This window comes from Lates calcarifer, unplaced genomic scaffold (genome assembly GCF_001640805.2).
Source record: "Lates calcarifer isolate ASB-BC8 unplaced genomic scaffold, TLL_Latcal_v3 _unitig_637_quiver_1223, whole genome shotgun sequence".
Taxonomy (NCBI): domain Eukaryota; kingdom Metazoa; phylum Chordata; class Actinopteri; family Centropomidae; genus Lates; species Lates calcarifer.
The window spans coordinates 1-22,500 of NW_026117865.1; the positions used below are offsets into that span (position 1 = coordinate 1).

Here is a 22,500-nt window from a genome sequence, read left to right on the forward strand (position 1 = left end):
AAACATGCGGCTGCAGAGCTTCCCGGTCCCACGGTTCTCCTCCTCCGCCACCTCCTGCTGCCGCCGCTGCTGCTGATCGGGCTCTGCAGCGGCACAAGTTTCCCAAGTAACATCAACATAGGTGAGTGAGCGGCGGGCTGAGGGGGTGCCGGCGCCCGGGCGCGCTCCGGGACCAGCTGGAGGACCCGGTCCGATTTTATTTTCTGTCAAGATTTTATACCTGCGGTGTCTGCAAAGCATATATGTATACATCTATATTTACAAAGTAGCGCGTCATATTACACCCAGCAATTAACCAAATGGATTCATATAATGACGCACAGCATATTTAATCACGTCTCACTATATGTTGATTTGTGGAAGCCTAATGCTTCAACATCAGCGCCTGTAAAAGTCATTCACTCCTAAAACTGGTTCCTATAATAATCCAGCATATTGCTAGAATATTCCTGATGTGACTTACATTACATTTGTTCATATAGCCTCAGTCAGCACTGTAATAACGCCTGCAGCCGGGATTCCCTCAGTGACTTACAGTATGTTAGTATTCATATATTCATGTTGTGACTTACAGTATTTTGTGTCTGTTGCACTGAAATATTCCCACAACATAAACAACTGAAGTGCAATATTCTCATTGTAATAAAGGTGCGTTCAGGTGCTGTAAACTAAACAGTGATATTGTTTTTTAGGATTCAGCACCACGGACAGAGTCATGTGGTTGAAGGTGTGTTGTAGCATATAGTAATCGGCTGGTAACATGTTTTTAGATACTGATTTTGATCTGTATGATACAAATAATTCCATATATTGAGTAAAATTGTGCTTGTGTGTACTTCCTCCTGTATGCTGACTGCATGTACATAATAGGATTTGCTACTGTTAGCCTACTGTTGTGTCTTGTTATATTCCTGTAATACATGCCTGCTAATGAATTATTTTACATGAGGCTGCAACCAATGATAATTTTCATTGTCAGTCGTTCTGGTAATCATTTTCTTGCTTAATCGATCGAAATGTCATGAAATACTGAAAAAATGGCATTCACAGTTTGTCAGAGCCCAAAGGAAAACAGTCCACAACTTTTAAGATATTTCATTTAATGTTGTGTATGACAAAGAAAACCGTCACATTTGAGAAGATGGAAAAACAGAATTTTGGGCTTTAAAAGTGATTGAAATGATTAATCAGTTATCAATATAGTTACAGATTAATTTGAAATGATTGGCTTTTGTTCTTATTGAGGCAGTGTGCTTCTTTGACTCAGTTTTCCTTTAATATTCTTGTTGTGTTGTAAAGGTGCTCAGTAGCAGCTATGGCAGTAATTCCCTTCAGTGTCTTGGGAAAGTGTGTTTAATGGTTCCTATCATGTTTCCTCTGGATCCTCCTCCTGTCGGGATCTGCAGCCTCCACGTACTAACTGATACTTTTACTACACCCCGAGCTTTTTCTCCTCAGGTTTCTGAACACGAGGCAGCGAAACAAGAAATAAAAACACATAAACATGTGGTGGAAAGTAACTGAGTATATTTACTCAGGCACTGTACTCATTTTCATTTTATGCTGTTTCATACTTCTACTTCTCATTCAAAGGCAGATGTTACTTTTTACTCCACTACTTCACTTTAACTTTAGTTACTCTGCAGATTCAGATTAATAACAAATATAACGAACAAATATTATTTATAGATTAAAGAGAAGAGTTATTGATCAATGTGCCAGCGAACAACATTAAAGTGATTACTGAAAAATGGGCCCTCCTGGATAATAAGTACTTTTACTTGTGATACTTTAAGTATATTCTGATAATATTTTTGTACTTTTACTCACCTGTAACAGAGTATTTCTTCTTTTACTTAAGTGAAATCTGAATTCTTCTTCCACCACTGAGTTGCATATTTCTTTACATCAGGTCTGAATAAAACAACATATGAATCAAGATTTACATGTATTTATATTGAAGTTATACCAAAATACCAAAATGATCAAAAAGGTTTAGAAGTGAGTAGTTTTTCGAGATTTTGCGACTGTGATGTAAACTGCTGTCATGTATCTGACCTTCATGAACAATTTTATATCCTGATGTGTAGTTTTTATGACAATGTGTTGTTTTATTATGTTTTGTGTGTAAAATCTGAACCTGCAAAGTACCTGCAGTGCAGTATTTTCCTCTGAACTGAAGTGGTCTAGAAGTGTGAAGCAGCCAAAAATAGAAATACTCAAGTACAGTACAAGTACCTCACTGCTGTACTTAAGTACTGTACTTGTATCCTTGTCCCCGTTGTGGAAATTGAATCACTTGACGTTCTCCTTTTGATTTTTTTTTTTAAACGTGGTCGTCTCGGTTGTTGCTGTATAAAATGGTCTCATAAACAAATCAATCAATCATATTTTCTGTGTTCGGTATCAATAATCTCAGCACGTTTCCGTCTGAACTGACTCTCACCAGATGAGTTTTCCCTCAGCATCTGGTTCGGTCACACTCTATGTGGATCCGGCGCTGTAAAGAGGTTTCAGAGTGCGTGACTCTCCCCAAAAATGAATTATAATATGATTCATCGGGCCACTGGTCCGGACTCGCTGCAGTTTCCTCTCAGGTTCTTTGGTGCTGAACTAACCTGAGTTTCACACCTGCAGCCTGAATACCAACCACCGAACATCAGCAAGTCAGTAACATCGTTTTTTTCTGGATGTGTTTATTGAATAATTGAGTCCTTCTGTCAGAGCAGATGAGCTGTTTCCAGCCTTTAAATCTCTGATGAATAAATTATACATTATTAAATAGCATCCTCATATTGTTGTGTGGGCAGTTTTCAGTGAGCTCAGGTAAAATAATCAGTTTTACCTTCAAAATAAATCTCAAAACAGTGAATAAATGACGATTATGAGCTTCACCACTGAGACACAGGAACATTTTTAAACCCAGTTTTCTATCACTTTCTATAACCATTTTGTTTACAGTCATTTTAACCTGCATGTTGTATTCCTGTTCACTTTAATGCAGTTTTTTACATCAATTGAAGTATAATTTTGAGGTACTTGTACTTGTCTACCTGAACAGTCTAAACAAGAAAGATTCTTTAACTCCATTACATTTATCTGACAGCTTTAGTTACTAGTTACTTTAAGGAGCTCCACCTTTTATACTAATTTTAAAAACACACAAAATAATGCCAGACCGCATAGAACCAGGTCTACTATAGTGTTGAGTAGACTCATCAAATCTGGTCTTGACTAGTCAGATTTGGACTAGTATGTAAAGTGTTAAAACAGTTTCAGATTTGTGAAACCTTTGTTCTGTTTGTGAACTCTGGTGGCTTCATAGCTTTTTTTTTTTTTTTTTTGCAATCCAGACCACATCAGACCAGGTCTAGATGAAAAACTACTACACCCAGACGTGTCAAATCTGGACTAGATCAACAGGAAGGGTATAAAGACTGTTAGAAATACTGTTTCAGATTTACAGTCAGAGCCTTCTGTTGACGCAGTACCACTGGAGCTCTAGGGGGCAGTGTAGCCAATAGCTCAAGCAAGACGTGAGATTTTTTATTGTTCAGTTCATGAAAGGAATTCTTTGTCCTTGTGTCACGATGCATTTCATGACCTCGCAGACCTCAGTGCTGCCTCCAGTTTTCCCTCCACTTTATTATGGCTTCCTCCACCATCGCCATGTTTATTGTCATCAGAAACATTTGGCTCCGAGCTGCCCTCTAGTGGACATATTGCTTAGCATCCACACCAATGTAAAGGACACAGTAGTGGCAGCATGTGATGGTTACATCATTTGAAATGGACGCATCCATTTTCGTACTTAAAAGCAACATAAAGAGGATCAGGGAGGATCTGAGGCTTTCAGTTTATTGTGCTGTTTTCTCAGCCGTTAAGAACAAAGAGTCGTGACAGCTCCTGTACAAAAAGCCAGTGAAGGTTCATTTTAATATTTGAATTTAGTGGCTGTAAACACCAGAGAGACTCTCTGTACAGTCAACGCAGTAATGTACCACAGAGAAGACAAGAGGGGCAGTCAGTTTAAGTGTTCACATAATTTCCCTGTGACCCTATAAAAACCATTATGTTGAGAGTGTGAGTGTTGGGAAAAGAGGCAGAATGAGAGCTGAGAAAAGAGGCTTTTAACAGCAATTACTGCAAAACCAGACACTCATTACTGCCGGTGACAATGGGAAACTCAGCCTGTGGTTTGATGCAAACTCTGAACAAATGTTTTAAACTTTCTCCTTAAAAGTTCGGTAAAGCACCAACAGTGACCTAAAAATCGCAAGGAAAGTAAAGACTTCAACACACTGGTTCCACTGTGTATCAGAGGTCTTCATGGGTCGTCCATCCATCCATCTGTCCATTATCTATACTACTGTTGTTATGGGTCACAGGGGGACTGGAGTTGATCCCAGTCTATCACATGACCAATAGCTTCAAACATCAGGAGTGGGGGATTTACTGACTGGTTTTATGTCAGAGAATAAAACCTGAAAATGTCTTGAGCTTGTGTTAAAACCACAGACCTTATTTCAAACATTTAACCAGAAACACACTGACAACAGGAAGTGCTAACATGCTAACATGCTAACTGACTTCCTGGTTTTCAGACTCATTCCTGCTAATGTTCTATATTTACTTCTCAGACGCTGCGAGCACTTATTTTGTTCTTTCTTTGTCCTGTTGTTCTTTCGGACAGGAAATAAATCCCACTTTGTTCTCTGTTTGTTAACCAGGAGGCCTTTTCCCCACTGGATCCCATGAGTATGAGGTGTTTCGTTTCGCCCTGGCTCAGCACCAGGACGTCCCCAAACTGGTGCCACAGGTGGACATGGTGGACACAGGGAGCAGCTTCGCCATGACCTACGCCTGTAAGTTCAAGACATTCTGACACTTTTATTTTGAAATCTCAAGCACATGAAGAATAACTTTCCATGAATTATGATTGATCCAAACATTCAAGTGATATTTTCTGACTTTAAAGAGAAAGAGTTGAACCCAGAGAGAATTAATTTAGACTCTGCGGCTCTGCAGAGGTTGTGATTTGACAAGCGGCTCCTGGTTCTGGTTTTACAGCACATTTCATTGTGTGGTTCAGTCTCAGTGTTTCCAGTTTTTCCTTCAGACAGGCTCTGATAAAGCCACAGCACAGAACCTGTTCAGCAGACAGACACGCTGAGGACACTGTGCATAATGGTGTTTCATAGATATTAAAGAGGAGCGAGCAGAGTGTTTGTACAGGCAGTTTTCTCAGACTTCCTGGACCTACTTTCTCCCAGTTTCATTTTGTTATGACATCCTTGGTGGTTGTGTGTGGTATTATGTCAGACACTGCTTCGACAGTGCTGTCACTAGAATAATTTATTCACTGCAAACACGTCGCCTTCAGACAAAACTGTAAAGATTCTGAAACCAAGATACGAACACCCACAAGTATCGCAATACAGGAAGACTGAACTGTGATTACAGCTGTTTGTTTTGTAAATATTAAACATTAAACCTGTTTTATTGTTGTCCAGCTGCGTGTATCATGTGACTATTTTGGTCCAAACATGATCGATTGGTCACAAACTGTTAGGCTAGTTTAGTTTAGCGACTCTTCCTAACTTAGCTTCATCAGCGATAGTGGTGACCTGCTGATGATGCTGTGTTGCAGTGTTTGCCTTATTTATCCACTTGTCAAAGCTGGATTATGATGCTTGTAGAAAACACCTGCACATGTTTTTTGGCATCTTGACGCTCGGAACTTTTCCAGAAAACCTTATATTTTGTCACATTATTCTCCTGGGATGGACTCATGTTGGACTTCACCTTTGTCTTCATGGTGATGATGATGATGATGATGATGATGTGTCTGGAGCTGTAATGATTTTGCTTTTCTATTTTGCTTTGCTACTCTGCCTGAGTAAAACATCTCTGGATCGCCTACAAACAGTCCAGGACACTGCTGGGCTTCTCACCAGCTCCTCTAAAAACCATGTGACATCAGTTCTGTCCTCTTTACACCTGCTCCCCATAAAGTTCAGGGTTCAATCTAAGGTTTTGGTGATCACTCTCAGGGCTCTTCATGCTCAGACACCTCCTCATATCAGTGAACTTTTACATCCATACGTAACCAGCAGGTCTTTGAGGTCTTCTGACCAAGGCCCGCTGGTTGTGCCTTGGTCCAGGACCACAGGAGACTCTGCTTTCGAGGTTGTGGCTCCCAAGTTGTGGAACTTTAAGATCCATAGACACTGTTGATGATTGAAGAAGCTTAAGGCAGGCTTATATTGATTCATTGCTGTATCTATTCACATCTTTTCATGTATTTATTTTATACTGTGAAGCACTTTGTGACTTTTACTCTTGACACTCAAGTATTTTGATAATCAAATAATAATTTTAGTCATTTCTAAGAAAAAAGCCAAACATTTGCTGTTTCCTGCTTCTAGAAATTGATATTGACGTATTTTTATACTTGACATTGATGTATGATCCTCAGTTTTCTTATTATATTCGGTGGCTACTTCGATTTAGGAAAAGATGATGGTTTGGTTTAAAATAAACCCTCACAACATTAGCCCTGTAAAATACACAGTACTTAAACACATGCAGTATTTAACGTGTACCTGTGTGCAAATAGCATCTTCCAGGCAGTTTTCTGAGCCTGATGACTGGTTTGATGGGTCAGTTTTAAGGTTTTGTGTGAGTGCAGAAGCTGCAGGATCAGAGCTGTTTATGGTTCAGATCATTCGTAGATTATATAGATTGATTCAGTGGGTGGTGAATGTTTAGTTTTGGTTTGGTGGTTATCTACAGTAACCACTGTGTTGTCAGTGTAACGTTGGACTCTGAGCTGCCTGTCTCTGAGTGTCCTGCAGGGTTGTGAAGGCGTAGCCTCGCTGTCCACTGTACTCACCATCACGGGTCAGTGCATCACTCCTCCATCACCCAGACTTCATTCAGCAGACTTGGGGATTTAGGGGGGAAAATAGGAGTAAATGGAGGCCGGCTTTAAAAGAGCAGACGGCAGCAGTAAATGGATGTAAGACTGGAGGGAGCTCAGCACTAAATGGACTCCGGCTCCGGGGAACGTTCAGTGCAGTACAGTAGGTTTAGAGAACAATGTGCTGACCTTGTTTTGTTCAGCCCAAAACGCTGAATTTACCAGGCGGCCTTATTACACCTGAATTTAAATCCACAGATATAATGACCTTCAGTTCAGCTACAGACACGAGCAGCTGTCTTAATCTGATGTCGGCTATTTAAAGGCACTTGCTGCCACACAGGGCTGTAGTCAGGATTATAGAAATACTGAGGTCATTACTCAAAGTCTCCCCAACACCAAAAAGAACTCTCCTGAAATGTATTAATTATTCAGATTTTTCATAGTTTGCTTTTCATTTATAGTTTCTGCAAGACTTAGTATGAGCAGCTCTTTCAAGTGAATTCCTCTGGAGGTTAACAGCTGGTTTTATTCAGCCTAACTAAACCAACCCGGTCACACTTTAATTTGACAGTTTAACATTTATTAGCAGTACTATAAAAGGTTATACCAAACAGTACTGTTGTTCATACTTGGGCTGTAAGAATATGGCCAAAATGATAATGTGAGTATTCATTTATTTTAAAGACAAAACATTTTTATTGCACTTTCACATTAAACAAACACTCCTGCTAATTCTCTGTGTTAATACTCAGAGTCGGAGTCTTCTTATGTGGGATTAATTAACCCATTCTACATCATGTTGTCTCTCTTTTAATCTAACAGTCTTAAAGTCATCATATTTAAATCAGTCGAATTCAAAAGTATTGTGGAATCATCCTTAAAAGTTTTAATTGCAGAATATAAACCTCACCCTCAGTTCAGTCCTGCTCTGCATCTTCAAGATGAAAACTACATTTTTTCTGCATATTACAAAGGTTTTAGTGCCATTCTGAGATCAGACCTTCCTTAACGATGCTTCTCAGGTTTAGTTTTACTGCCCAACAGCGCAGCCAAATCCCAAAATGTGCTCGTTGTTGATGTTTTGAAACTCATCAACATTTCAGTGTTTTTTTTTAATCAACAAGTGCGGTAACAAGTGCCTGTGTTTTCGCTGAGTGATGCTTTATACATGTGTAGAGTCCCACAGAGGAGGTCTTGATCTCATCTGACAGAATCTAAACCTTTGATTTGGTCTGAGCAGAGTCTTTATACTGGAGGAAGGAGTGTTCAGGAGGTTTAACCCGGCATGGTGAAACTCCCTGATCAGACATTAGAGGTTGATACTCACAGACACCACTGTATTTTACACATTTACCTCTTTGTGAGGAAAATCTGGCTGAAGTTTGGTGGACACCAGAGTAAGATTTCTAAATGAGACAAAACATCTGTACAATGTAGAGATTATACATGGCATCAGGGGGAACATATCATAGACACAAATAATTATCTTACTTTTATTTAAAGCTCGGACAATGTATGTGTTGATATCAGCTCTTTATATATTGTGTCTTTGGGCTCAGGAGAAACAGATTAGATTTGATAATCTCAAAATAAAAACGTTTCTCAGGAGGAAAGGAAAATGGAGTTGTGAGCTGCAGGATTTTCCTCTGGGCAACAATAATATGAGTGATAAGATTAATGTGACGCACTGAACTGGAGCTTCAGGAGAATCCAGGGTAGTTAAATATGATTAATCAGACTAATTAAACAACTCATATTAAATTGGCTTGAATGTTAACATGTGATACCGTAACATACAGATAAAAAAAAAAAAAAGTGTATTTAACTCTGCAGGAGGGATGAACAGCGTTCTTTCAAAAGACATTACCTCATTTGGTGTTTTGCTGATGGTGGTGGGGAATCCTGTCTAACACATCACTGTAAAATCTCCTGTAGATGTTAAACCACATAGAGAACCCCTGAATCTCCTAAAAGCCCACTAGAAACCACCTGCTGGCAGGACCTCGTAATGGACCACTACAACCTCCAAGAGACACCTATTGTACAACCTCCTCAACGGCCACTAGAACCTCCTAAAGGGCTGGTAGAACCTCTTCACTGTCCACAAGACAACCCCTTGAACTCAGGCTGCTTAAACTTTCTAAATATTCTCAATGACTATTAGAGCCTCCTACAGGTCCACTAGAAACCTCCTAAAGGATTGTTAGATCCTCTTATAGGACCACTAACACCTCCAAATGATCCCCAGAAACCCCCCTAGAGCCTTCTAAAAGACCTCTAGATCCTTCCCATCAACCAGTAAAACCTCCTAACCGATCTTAAGAACCTCCTGCATAACCACTAGAATCTCGTAAAGGATCTCTAGAACCCTCTTTAGGTGTGTTAATACGCCTTGAGCCAGGTCTTCCCTTTAATGTGTTGCCTTTCTGTACACTGATGACAGTGTGTTATTTATTTTTCCTGTGGTTTCATGTTCACTGTTGTTGCCAGTCGTCACGTTCCTGCACCTCGTCGTCACTGAGACTAATTCCTGATAAAATGACTGAGCTTGGCCTGAGTTGTTTGTATAAAACGCTGAAGTGTCAGATGCAGCAGCTCTGAGGACCGAGGCTCTGCTCTCAGAGAAATATTTGTTTTTCTACCTCAGAGCGCGTTGAAAAGATGCAGCCATGCTGCTCAGCTCCGACTGTGGAGTCTGTCTCACAGGAGGCAGAGCTCAGTCTGTTTTACATTTCACACAACAACAGACCAGAGAGAAAACAACAGAGAGAGAGAGGAAGAGGGAGGGAGGGAGTGTCATAGTGAGAACAAGAAAACAAGAGAGGCAAATAGGCTGGAGCACATGGTTAGGAATGCAACTTACAAGATATTTTCTCGATTAATCAAAGAATCTTTTGGTTTATAAGATTCACATGACGTCATGAAATGTCTTGTTTTGTCCAACCAACAGTTAAAAAGCCAAAATTTAGATTTATTTTAACATATGACTGAGAAATGTGACTGATTCTCACATTTGAGAAGAGAAGAAACAATCACATTCTGGACAATTTCTGCCCATACCTTTTATTTATAATTACTAATCAATTAATTGACTAATTGTTGCCGCTCATGACATGTTCACAAATTAAAAGATATTATATTTGTCTTACATCATTAACAGTGTCTGAGATAAAATAATTATTTCTCAGAGGTGTTCCGCCAACGCCATATCTTCAGGGTTGTTTTTGTCTGGCTGACAATCCAAGAGCTAAAGATATTCAATTTCTAAAGATAAAACAGAAAGTGCTTTCTATATATCAGCGTCTTTATTATTTATACTCAATCAAAGAAACCAGTTTGTTTTATTTTTAGGGTTGTTTCTTTCTGCCTTAATTTGATAAGACAGGAAATGTTAAAAGTATCAGACAGATATTAAAACCTGTGTGTTGCAGTAAGAAGATGCATAAAATGCTGAAACAATTAGTTGATTAATAGATGGGTCCATCGACAGAAAATTAATCTGCAACTATTTTGATAATCAATCAGCCTGTTCAGTCACTATCCAGCTTCTCACCCGTGAGGATTTCATGCTTTGCTCTGACTTATGTGAAAGTAAATTGATCATTTTTGATCCTGATAAACCTCCAGGTCAAAAAGTTGATGTTGGCCCCCTGTTGACCCCCAGAAACCAGCCAGTATTCTAGAGCTTGAAAAATTTAAAGAAATTGAACTGGTAACAATTTCAATAATTGATTAATCTGAGCTTCTGAAAAATGAATATTTGCCAGTTTCTCTGTTTTCTCTGATAATAAATACATTTAGTAAATTTAAAAACAGTCAAATGTAGTGATAATGAAAACAGTTGTTGCTTGCAGTGTTAAAATCGACTTACATTATTAAATAATGTGGCATTTCCCCAAAGTTTTCTGTGAGTTAATGACTTGAAACACTGAAAAAAAAGGCTGAAATTTAATAAAACATCAAATTCACAAAATGGAGGATGGAGAACCTGTGACAGTTGATGTTTTACTTCAGATTTCTAATTTTCGTGTAACTGAATTGTGTAGACCCAAGTGATATGTAGTAAACCTGGACCATTTTTCATCATAATCTCAATTTAAATTGTGACGCGGGTCAAAGAAATCGCAATCTTCTGTAGAGGAGAAGCTAAATGAGAAAGACCTGAAGACAGAAGGAGAAATGAAGACAAGTAGCTTCACAGAGGACAGAGAAAGAGAGAGGGAGGTTTGTCAGCAGTATCCAGAGGGCAGGTGGGATCAGCTCCATCATTCAGACTCTGTTCACGTCTGGTTTAGAAAAAAATAACCTGGAGCAGCCGGAGTCAGAATCAGGACTCACCTCCTGTTGGAAGGATCAGTCTGGTTTATTAAAGACTTGAGCTACTTGTTATATGAATCTGATGTTTATGAGGCCTCAACATAAAGAGCAGGTCCGAAACTTTATACCTCAAGTTTAACGTTGTCTATGATGTGTTCACTGACGAGTTCTGTTCGTCCTCCTCCTGTACATCCACAGTGCGTACAGTAAAGACAGTAGGGTGCATCTGTGCGGGGGGTGGGGTCGGGGGGTGGGGTGGGGGGGTAGAGGGTGATGTTGGTGGGAGAGCAGCCGAGCACCACGGGAGGATTTGTGCACACGAACGATTATATGAATGATATAAGCTGTGAGCTTTATGGAAAAACCTGCAGCTGCGTCTCTGCAGCTTCAACACTGTGACTCTGCACAGCAACACAACGTCAACAACATCTGCCGTCACCGCAGAGAGAAAAACATATGTTAGGGTTTGTAATGTAGCGCTGGTGTTTACTGTCAGATGTGAAACAATATTTTCATTTCATTTTACAATCAGGGCTGAAGGTAGAGTTTAAAAAATAAAGTGTTTCTACATCATTATATTTATATTCAGATAACTTTTATCTATGTAAAGCTTCTTGTGCAAGAGTTCGTGTTCATGCTGTTATGTTTTTTTTGAGTGTGCATAAGCATAAGAAGCATAAAAAGCTAGCAAGCAAACATTTGGTGTTTTTACTTTTATTTTATTTTATTTTCTCACTGGAGTCTGGAGTCCTGTTAGCAGCTCTGTGATGCTGTACACTCAGTCACAGTGGTGGTTTGAGCTAAATGCTAAATTCAACATGCTAATATGTAGCGGGTATGTTGTTTACCATTGTCACCATTTTATGTTAGCATGTTAGCGTTAACTGAGATGAGACCTGATGGTGGCACTAGATGGAACATCAGAGGATCTCCAAAGTTATTACGTCCTGAGGGGAGCATGAATGTAGCACTGCAGCTAACTCGGTTTGAGACTGTCCCATTCTTGTAAACGTGATACCTCAGTAACGCCTTGAGGGAATTTCTTCAAATTTGGTACAAACGTTCACTTGGACTTGAGGATGGGTCAAAGGTTAAGGTCACGGTGATCTTGCAAAACATGTCTTGGCCATAAGGTAAAAATTAACATGCTGGTTAGCTGCAGCTGGACTGGTTAGCAGAGGCAAACAACCCTGAGGTTATAACCATACTTGGTACAAAAATGACCAATGACTGATCTATTAATCAGTTAATTGGGCATTTGTTCATAATTTCACGGCGATCCGTCGAACAGCTGCTGAATTATTTCACTTTTTATTTCTTGGTATTTTCAGAGCTGCAGAGTCAGAGTTTGACTGAAGCTTCTGTTTTTTATTTGAGAATCAAATGTACTTTCACACTCGGTCCTAAGTGCAGAATAATAACTCACAGTCAGAAGTGAATTGCACACTGGAGACAGTTGTGCTCCTGTTCTGCCTGTTTGTGTCATCTTCATTATATTGAATGACACACAGTAATAATGCAGAGGCAGCTGCCTGTCTGGGCAGCAGTCAGTCAGTCAGTCAGTCAGTCAGTCAGTGACTAACCTGCGATGAGTCTCACATCTGTCAGACTGTTTCTGTTTTTATTGGAGGACTGAACCCTCGGAGGATTTCTGTGCCTTTCTCTGGACAGTTTTTTATTTCCCATCTCCCCCATTCTCTAATTTTCTCATATTTACCAGCAGTTCCACTTTGCTTACGTCTTCATTTGTTCATGAGATTATTCTCATTTGCATATATTTCATGCTCTTGATATTGCCTTTCCACGTTGCGCCTTCGTTTTTCTTTGACTCAGTGTTTTCTCCTGTTAATACTTTGCAAACCCTGCATTAGTACGCTGTTTATTTTTCCCCTCCTTTATTTATTTATGCACATTTAGCACCAGTGCTGTTGTTTACTCTGGGTTTATTACCTAACATTCTGAGTTTATGTGATACTTTTGAGACGAGAGTTTCAGCCTCAGTTCTAGGATGAATCTGGTGGCTGATTGAGATTTAAGGACAGAGGTCAGGAGCTGTAGGACAGAGAGAGAGAGAAGGGGGAGTCTGAATCTTAATGAATGTGTTGCTGCAATAATAAAAACATCCTATTATGGAGGAGTCCAAATGGAGTCAGGCGCTTTGGCAAAACGACACGATGTCGCATTCACGCCAGCAAATCAGACTGAATTGAATGGAGGTGGACTGAATAGAAGTGAAATGAATTGAATCGAGAGAGGCAGAAAAAGAGAGAGAGACGGGGAGGTAGAGCGAACATCTCAGTCTAATAGAGCATGTAACAGGGTTTTGAATGGAGCTCTAACCTGAGTGTGACCCCATGTTAACAGACTCAGGCTCTGCTGATGGCTTCATGAACTCACACCCTGCTGCACATTAGAAATACAGGAAGGGACCATTTTTTATTATTATTATTTTTTACCAGTGTGAAGTAATGGATTTGTGCTGAGCAGCAGAAAATCCATCCATCAGCAAAGTTGAATGTAATGGAGGAAAGTCCTCAGAGCACAGAAAATGAAAATTTCTCTCTCTTTTTTCGTTAAGGTAATTTTTCAGGCTGTTAACTCGCTCTGTTACACTGCTCACCTACAGGATTGTGGATTTAAACAAGGCTGAAGTGTCTAGACATGGAGTTGACCAGAGGGAGAACAGAACTCCTTCAGATTTTAATTTGAAAATAATCTGTGTAAATGAGGTGCGCAGCAGTGTTGTTTTGTTTTGCCTCATCAAACTACTTCTAGTTTTGACGACACATACGAGGTGCGATCAAAAAGTTCAGAGACTATATCAAACACCTGTAACGAGCAAAAGTCCTGCCTCATCCATAATTGGCCACCATGCCCTTTGAAGTAGCTCACCACTCTTAGTGGACTGAGGCTCATGCTGGATCTTGAAAACAACGATCCTTCATCTTGAATTTCATTTTGCAAAAGAGGAGTTGCAAGGAGTCAAATCTAGTGTAAATCACACTGTGATAGAGCACCCAGTTTCCATTCTTAGTCCAGACTGTTCTGGTTTGTGGTTCCCTGGTGGATAAACAAGCTCCCAAATCCTATCAGAGCAGGATCGTCTCTGTCCTCAAGAGTCTGTTTAAGATTCATCTCATCTGAGAGTACCTCCTCCACTTAAATTTGATTTATACACAACATACTGTCAATATTAACTCCATCTATAGATATTAGGACTTCTGTCTCTCCCAATACTCATGACTTATGTCACTTAAAAATGTGCAGATCATTAAGCTGTTTTAATACCAAGATAGACCATCTGACAGTTTTATAGAATTCATAGAATCGTACTCTCACATTTCAGTCGCTCGACCTGAAGCTTCTTTTTTTATTGACCTTAATAATTTAAAACAAATCAACCTTGTAAACTACTAGCTTACAAGTAGTAGAGATATTTCTGCCACTGCCGCCCTCAGCCTTTCCATACACACTGTCCTCACTGTTGACAGTTGACTGCTGTATTTATATGCCAGGGGTGGGAGGTTTGTGGGGGTGCACAGCGACCATGACGTTGCCTCAGAGGGGGCAGAGTGTCCCAGGTTACGTCACAGTTTTTTTAAGGTCTAGAGGACAGAATTACTAGAAATAGAATCTCTGGTAATGAGTGCTGTTAAATGGGTCCATGATCAGGCTGTAGTGTAATTAAGTGACTGTAATGAAATACTAAATCACCATACATGTAATTTACAAACTCAGATTAGCTGTGAAGAGAAGGATAAAGACTGACAGATGTTCCACAGCTGCTATTTATACCTCATAATCAGCAGGAAACTGAGCAGCTGAAGTTAGACGCCATCTTTAAAGTGCATGCAAATAGACCAAGGAAGCTTTTCAGATCACGTTTGTCTTTATCTTTCTCACAGACATTTCAGATATTTGAACTTTATTTTCACCTGCTAATTTACCTTTTTTTATGGAACAATAATGCATTATGATCAAATTACTTTACTGTCAAAGGTTTAATGTAGGGTGCTTTCACACTGACCTTTTTAGTCTGAACCAAAATATCAGGTGTGAAAGGTGCCCTGGACCACGGGCCAGACAGAAGGACCAATATTTTGTCCGATCCAAAAAGGGTCTGGATCAGACTGAACCATGGTTCGGTTCATTTGCAGCGTGGAAACACTTTTTTGGATGGTTCTGACTTTTGAACCAATTACAGGAAGTTGAGGCAGGCTCATCATCCATTAAACAATAGAGGAAGAAAAATAATAGGAAGTGAAGTTAAAATTAGTCATACCAGCACATGGGGAGGAGGAGACAGAATATTTAATAGGAATCAATGTTAAGTACAGAGACGCATCACACGTAGGAGATAACGGCAGGACGTAGCTAACAGGCAAAGTTCTGTAGCCCAGTCTAGGTTAACGTTATCAAAGTCTCATGATATGATAATACCTCGGTAACAAGTCCACGATACAATATTTATTTGAATATTTTTTAAAAAAGGCAAATGAAGACTTGACTTAGATCTAAAAGAAGCTGGAGCATTTGCGATTTCAAAGGTTTTGTCTCTCCCTCGCCTCCAACACTGATGTCTGCCAGCTTCGCTGTAGATTTGAAGAGGGAGTGAGCGCAAAGGATGATGGGTATGCATTGGACAATGGTCTCTGTAGTTCTCATTTCTGCTCTACTCCACTGTGGCTGGAACAAAATTATAGTTTTGCCCAAAAGACCTATTGTGTCCAGGTCCATGATGATATTGAGACACTTTTGTTCTTGTGGTATCGATGCCATTACATCCCTGGTGTGATCACAAAATTGCGACTTTATAACCGAACTAAACAGATTAAATGTAACAAAAACCTTGGTTTGAACTTTTGGATGCAAACATAACATGATGTTATTTTGTTTAAGGTTATTGGCAGTAAGGAACAGTTAGGTGCAGAACACCAAATATTATTGTGACCCACACATATACAGTTAGTGGCTTTGCTTTACACCTCTAATGGACTAAAATTACATAAAACTCCTCGAACATGTTTAGTACCACTCACTTGCCAAATGAAGGCATTTCTGAGCAGCCAGAAAATAACAGAACATGACAAGTTCTGACTCTTCCATGAGGCTGCGAATAAAGGAAGTGAAAACTCTGCTGTGGAAAAAAAAACAGCTGAGGATTTAAAATTAAGAATTCTTCAGATGGGTGTGATTTGTTAACCTCCTCCCCTGCATCATCAAGCCTTTAAGTTTCCACATTAAATATAAACTGTAAGCACTGAGCAGCAGTTGCATGAGAGCCAGCTAACCAACATTTTAACTCACCGCCCTCCCAAGGGTTCAGACGAAGACGAGGAGGAGGAAGAGGAGGGGAAATTAAATGGTGTTTCTCCTCTGTCTCACTGCCAGGACTTCCCTTATCAGGAGCGTACAGATTGAGGCGACAGACGGATACGACACGACTGCCCTGCGCTCCACAGTTTGTGTTATTTATTATTTATTGGTGTTGAAAAATAAAAAATAAAGAATGCATCATGTTGGAGACGTTTAGGCGGGAAGCCCGGTGGAAAGAGAGGAAGGGAGACAGAGAGAGGGGGGGGTGATTTGGGTTACTGGTGACATTTCGCCCTTGAGGACTCACTTGTAGTTTCACGCTCAGTTGAACGCCTCAAATGTGAAATGAGGATAAAGTGCAGCGTTGGAAATAAAGAGCACTGCGTGTATCACCCGGAAAGACGTTTATCTTCAACAACACAATTTGGCAAATGACAAAAAAAAAGGAAGAAGAGAAAAGAGCCAGTGTTGAGATACGAGGGCCAGCAGCAGAGAGAAAGGGATTATCTTTAATTAATAATCTTAATCCTCAGTTTCATGTCCGACAAACAGAGGCAGTATCAGATGCCAGGAGAGGGTGAATTGAAGATAACAAAAAAAAGAGAGGAAATAAACTGCAGGGTTTTTAGTCGAGTTGTGTTTCTTTTTGTTTTAATCCACAGTCTGTGGCAGAAAATCTTTCTTGTTGTTTAAAACACAGGAAACTGTTAATTGTTGGATCCTAGCAGCTGAGTCGTGAGATTTGAATCGACAGTTTGAAACTCAGTGAGGTTAGAGGTCAGAGGTCAGGTCAGGACCATCGGCAGTGGCCCACAAACAAAAACCCCGTGAAACACTTCTTTAAATCCTGCTTCAAGCATAATTGGTCATGTTTGTCGACTCATTTGATTCATTCTGAGATGTTTATTATTCAAAGGTTCACCTGGACTCAAAGATGAATTGATTAGATTTTGGTAGTCAAAGGATATCATTCGCTAATAGAGTGGAGCAGGAATGATCCTAAAACCAGGAAGTAAGTTAGCATGTTAGCATGTTAGCATTTCCTGTTCCCTCGTCCCAAAGTCAATATGTTTTTGATTAAAGGTCTGATCATTAAATGTTTTAACCACCTCTTCTCCACCAATGAAGGGGTATTTTGTTGTCTCTTCCTAGAGCCAGTAAACAAGTTTGGTCTTATCTGCATCAAGAACAAGCTTCAGCTGAAGTAGGGCAGTAGGTCTGGATATAATTACACACAGTGAGCATCAGCCAGTCCTACTGACCCAACAGTCAAGGAAGGAGGAGTTTATATTGTTGGTTCTTTTTATTGATTGGTTCTTCTTAGATTCTCTTAAGGATTTATTAATGGTTTGAACCAGCTGTAATGTCAGGGTGACTGTGGCCAAGTTTTGGTTGTCCACCAGATGTTGGTGGAAAACCAGTTGGTCGGAACTGAAGCAGTAAATTTTGGGTTTATCTTTAGATCTAGCGCACAGATGATCCCAGCAGGTAGCGATCCCAGTAACAGCCGATGACTTCACTTCATTTCAGTGAGTCTGGGTATCATTACGAGTTAGCTGTCCGTTCAGATCTCATCAGAGTTGAGTTCTGATGAGCTGACTCACCGACAGAGTGTTGCAGAGTAAAAGACTCTTCCTGAACAAAAATCCTCGTTTTAACTACAGCAATCATCTGTAACAATCAATGACAGACTGTGGCACTTGATCAACTCTGATGAATGGGGAGGGAGAGTACAGTCCAAGAGAAGTCCACTGGTTAGGAGAGTTTTTTGTTGAGTTGTTACTAACTTTATGTACATTGTGGGCACACATAACTAGTCTCAGGGGAACTCATCACTATCCAAAACTCTGTCCAGGTGCAGAGTTATTTTCTTTGCCTAATCAGAATTGGTCAGCTTGCTCACTAGTGCTGGAGTCTCTGGGTGATGGAGTACAAAATGTTAACAAAATACTTAATCTTGCAAAGCTTACTAGTAAGTTATTAAATATAAATAGTGTCCAATGTTTGCACTTTTTGAAGAGTATGCCTCTCGAGTTGTTATAAAATTCAAATTCTGAGTTGTAGGAGATAAGAATCATGGTCCTGATGTGGTTTGATTTTTATTGAGAAGACACAAACAGATGCTGGCTTGCTGTAGGTTGTGTAAACTGAGAAATCTCATTTCTAATTGTATTTCTAATGAAACATTTTATTTTTTCAAGATAAGATAGAACTAATCCCAAAGGAAATTCTCTTGCCAGACACTGCTCACTTTGTAACACAGTTAAAAACAGTAAAAACAAAAGGAATTCTATCAGGATTATTTATTTATGTTATGTTTTTATGTTAAAAAAACCTGGCTGATATATCCTTATTAGAATTTTAAATGCCCAAATATCGATATCATTAACACCATCAAAAGTCCAGTCGGTCTCTATCTGTTATGATTCTTCTAAAACTTCCTGTTTCAGGAGCTTTAACATCAGTTTTCCTCATTTTTACTCCCAACATGCAGCTAATGTGTCGATGTCTCACGAGCCGCCTTGTCCATGAACGGATAGGCGATAGTTTTGTCGATGTTTATGTTGACGACACTTTTGTCTGCAGATAAAAAGGTGGATCTCGCTCATGTTTCTTCCTCTACTGTAAAATAAATGCGTGGTGGTTTTGTGCAGCTCTGGAGCGTGTGAATCTCTGCGGACAACTGAAATGTAAATGTAGACATGAAGGCAGCAGAGACCAGGTTCAGACAGATGATATTCAAACCTGCGACAGTCGGGGAAGCCTCCATATCTCCCTGTGTGTGTGTTTCAATGTGTGTGTCAGAGCTGCAATTCTCAGCAGGAGATTATTGCATTGATGCCCGGGAGGCAGCAGTTGCCTAAATGACTTTAGACTCGATGTGTGTGTGTGTGTGAATCACTGTGTGGATGTGTGCATTATATTAGTGTGTATCACCCTGAGGACGGCAGCCATTTAATCTATTATTCAGCATCTCTACTAAACACATTAATTAGAGCCTGAGGTTGAGACGGGTGCTTGGTGCCATTCAGCTCTCTGGGAGGTGGGATGAAAAACCATATCCTCCTGAGTGACGGTCCGATTGTCGACCTCTCACACAAAGAAATCCTCTCATTTCAGAAACTAGAATCAAATATTTGGACTTTTTTTGCTCCGTTTTAAACCAGAGTCTTAAATCTAGTGGCGATGCATCGCTACAGCCACGAAGATCATGGTGGAAAAACCTTCAAGTTGGTCGTCTATATAGCTATATATGGAGGACAGGACTAGGGCTAGCCAGTAGAGCCGCTGTCGACAGATAATTTGCTCTGACTTTGACTTTCGGACGTTTGGAATCGACGTTGGGTCATCTATGATTTTACAGAGGCTTTCAGCGCTTGTAGGAGCTTCTCTTGCACTTAACGTTTCGAGCTGTCGACCTGTCACAGCCATTTTCTGCAACTAACCCTAACCCTAACATAAACATTGATCAGCACTGTCTAAGAAGGAGCTTAGTGGTCGCCATTTTGGCGGTGACGATGATGTTATGGCTGTTGTGACCATTTTCTCAAACTGAGGGAAGAGGTCATAGTTTGAGGGTGTTTGACGTGTTTGAATCCACATTTAGAGGATGACTGCACGAAGGCTGATGTCGTAGATTTTCCCAGACAGAGCAGACTTTCAATTTTCAACGACCTGAAACAGAAAAACCACAAAGGTTATTAACTTCAAACTGTTTGCCCAGGTAACGAGCTGTTTAACTCCTCTCCTTCTACCCTGGGTCACTAACTTACCAATCGCCTGTCGTACATGAGCAGGTCAGATTTCTTCCCTTGTATCAAGAAAAATGATTCATTGAATCATTGAGGTTTAGAGACTTATGAGGCCACCATGACTTCCCAAAGAGAAACTCTTAAAATGTGAATTCACTGTGAGAAAAGGAGAGTATTAGAGGAACCAGAGGCTCGGCCTGCTCCTCTGTGTTGTCTACAGTCTGCGACCTTTGACCTTCCCATTTTTGGCTGCTTGTAATGTCAGCGCTCACAGACTTCAAGCTTAATCTCCCCCCACTGCTCTCAGTGCACGTCACCTCAGATAAAACAAAACAGCAAATATAAATGTCACCATTGAGCGTTTGGTGCCGGGATTTGCAGCGCATTCTGCGTCTGACCCGACTGGACGTCTTTTCTGGGACAGCGACGAGCGACCCGAGTGACGGGAACGCAGAACGACGACGGAGTGAAACAGTGACCTGATCGTCGGATGTGTGTCTCTGGGGCCGTCCTGTCTCGTCTTCTGCAGTGGAGGAAGTTGAGCTGCGGGTCGGATGATGACGGGGAAAGCCTCTGGTTAATAGACGTCGACACAGTTACCCCCTTTCTTTTCTCTCTCTCTCCAAACATCAGGGTGGTTGTTGTTTGTTGCAGAGTATGGATAGATGGACGGATGTGTCAGGAGGATGAACAGCTCTGTGGGTAGACGTGGTCTCAGCTGTGGGCCCCGTGGCGCTTGTCGTCGTCGTCTCTGGGCTGTGTTTAAATAAAGCTCTGTCTAAAAGCCTCAGGTGGTGAGGAGCGAGATGTCTGACTGGAGGACCCTCAGTGGGTACGAGGCCAGGTCAGCTCGGTCTCTGCGATGTTACGTCCTTGTCGAACATTTGTCTTTGTTAATATTGATGGTTAAAGAGGCAGTCGGTATCAGGACAGAATCAGGTTTAAACATCAGTGTTGGGGACAGGAAGTTAGATTCAGTATTGATTACTGACATTAATCAGATGCACCAGGTACTCCACCTGCACAGGTGCTTCTTATTATATTTGATTTAATTATTTTCATTGTATTGGTGTTTTAAAAGGACCAGATGATAGTGTTCAATGTCTTGTGATATCTCAGGAACGCCTCGAGGTGACCTTTTTTTGGTCATAACTCAAGAATTCAAACACTAATTATGTCAAACTTCAGCACTAACGTCTGAAAGGATAAAATGATGTTGTGCTGACATTTTAAATCCAAAAAGTCAGTACACAGATCACAAATTATGTGACTTGTTCAAACGTTTTTTACTTAATTTTTACAAATCCTTTCCTACACATGTACAAACTTGACTTTCTCATGCAGATTTATTTTTACAGATTTACAGAGGCTAAGATTCCTTTTGACCTTAATTTGAACCCACAGAAACATTATCACAAAGACATTAAACAAACATCAACAGGACCATGATACGTTTTCTGCAGGAAAACATTAAGCAGCTCACTGATTACAGGAGGACAACAGTTCATGTGTTAATAACATAAATTATTAATCACTTCATTTGTTCATGCTGCAGTTTGTGCATCTGGACCCTCGTCATGATGTTGTTGACCCAAACACAAATAACTACAAAGATTCCCAAGGCTCACAGCATCTGACGCTGCCTGACCCTCTTTGATGAAGGAGCGGCCTGACGTCCCAGTGGGACAGCAGCGTAAATGCTAAGGGACAGATACCTCGTTAGCATGATAGCATCCGCCTGAGAGCAAGCATCTATTGTTAGCATGATAGCACAGCCCCAGAGGGAATAGTTATTTCCAGTGCCGGCCTGCTCAGAGGGACCGGGCTTGTTGTTAGCATGTTGTTAGCTGTGGCCACAGGGAACTGAAGCTGTAACAAGGACGCACACTGAGAGTAGATGAGGACGGCTGTCAACACATACAGTGTGGGGCTGATCTAACACTGATTTATTGATACAGGGTTTGTTGTTCATCCAACATTAGGCTGAAATAAGGTTTGACCCAGACTGGATTTGAATGGATTAAATGTTACATCAACAGTTTGATTTTAAACCTGCAGAAACAAGCAGAAGTCTTAGTTTGATAAAGTGAACATATTTACAAACAGCTGTTTATTTCCACGTCCAGCAGCTACAGAGCAACACGATGATTCATTATGTTCACCAGCTGGTAGTGATAGTGAACCAAAGTT

At 40.4% G+C, this 22,500-nt stretch overlaps 1 protein-coding gene across 1 annotated transcript in view; it reads left to right on the forward strand.

The window, feature by feature from the left end:
* Positions 1-4,730: 4,730 nt before the first annotated feature.
* Positions 4,731-22,500, forward strand: part of LOC108879352 (glutamate receptor 1-like) — a gene marked incomplete at its 5' end in the record, with an annotated part of 19,808 nt that continues 2,038 nt past the window's right edge. The window contains one exon of the mRNA XM_018670588.2: positions 4,731-4,865. Within this exon, the coding sequence (XP_018526104.2) occupies positions 4,731-4,865 (135 nt within the window). The remainder of the gene's footprint in view (positions 4,866-22,500) is intronic.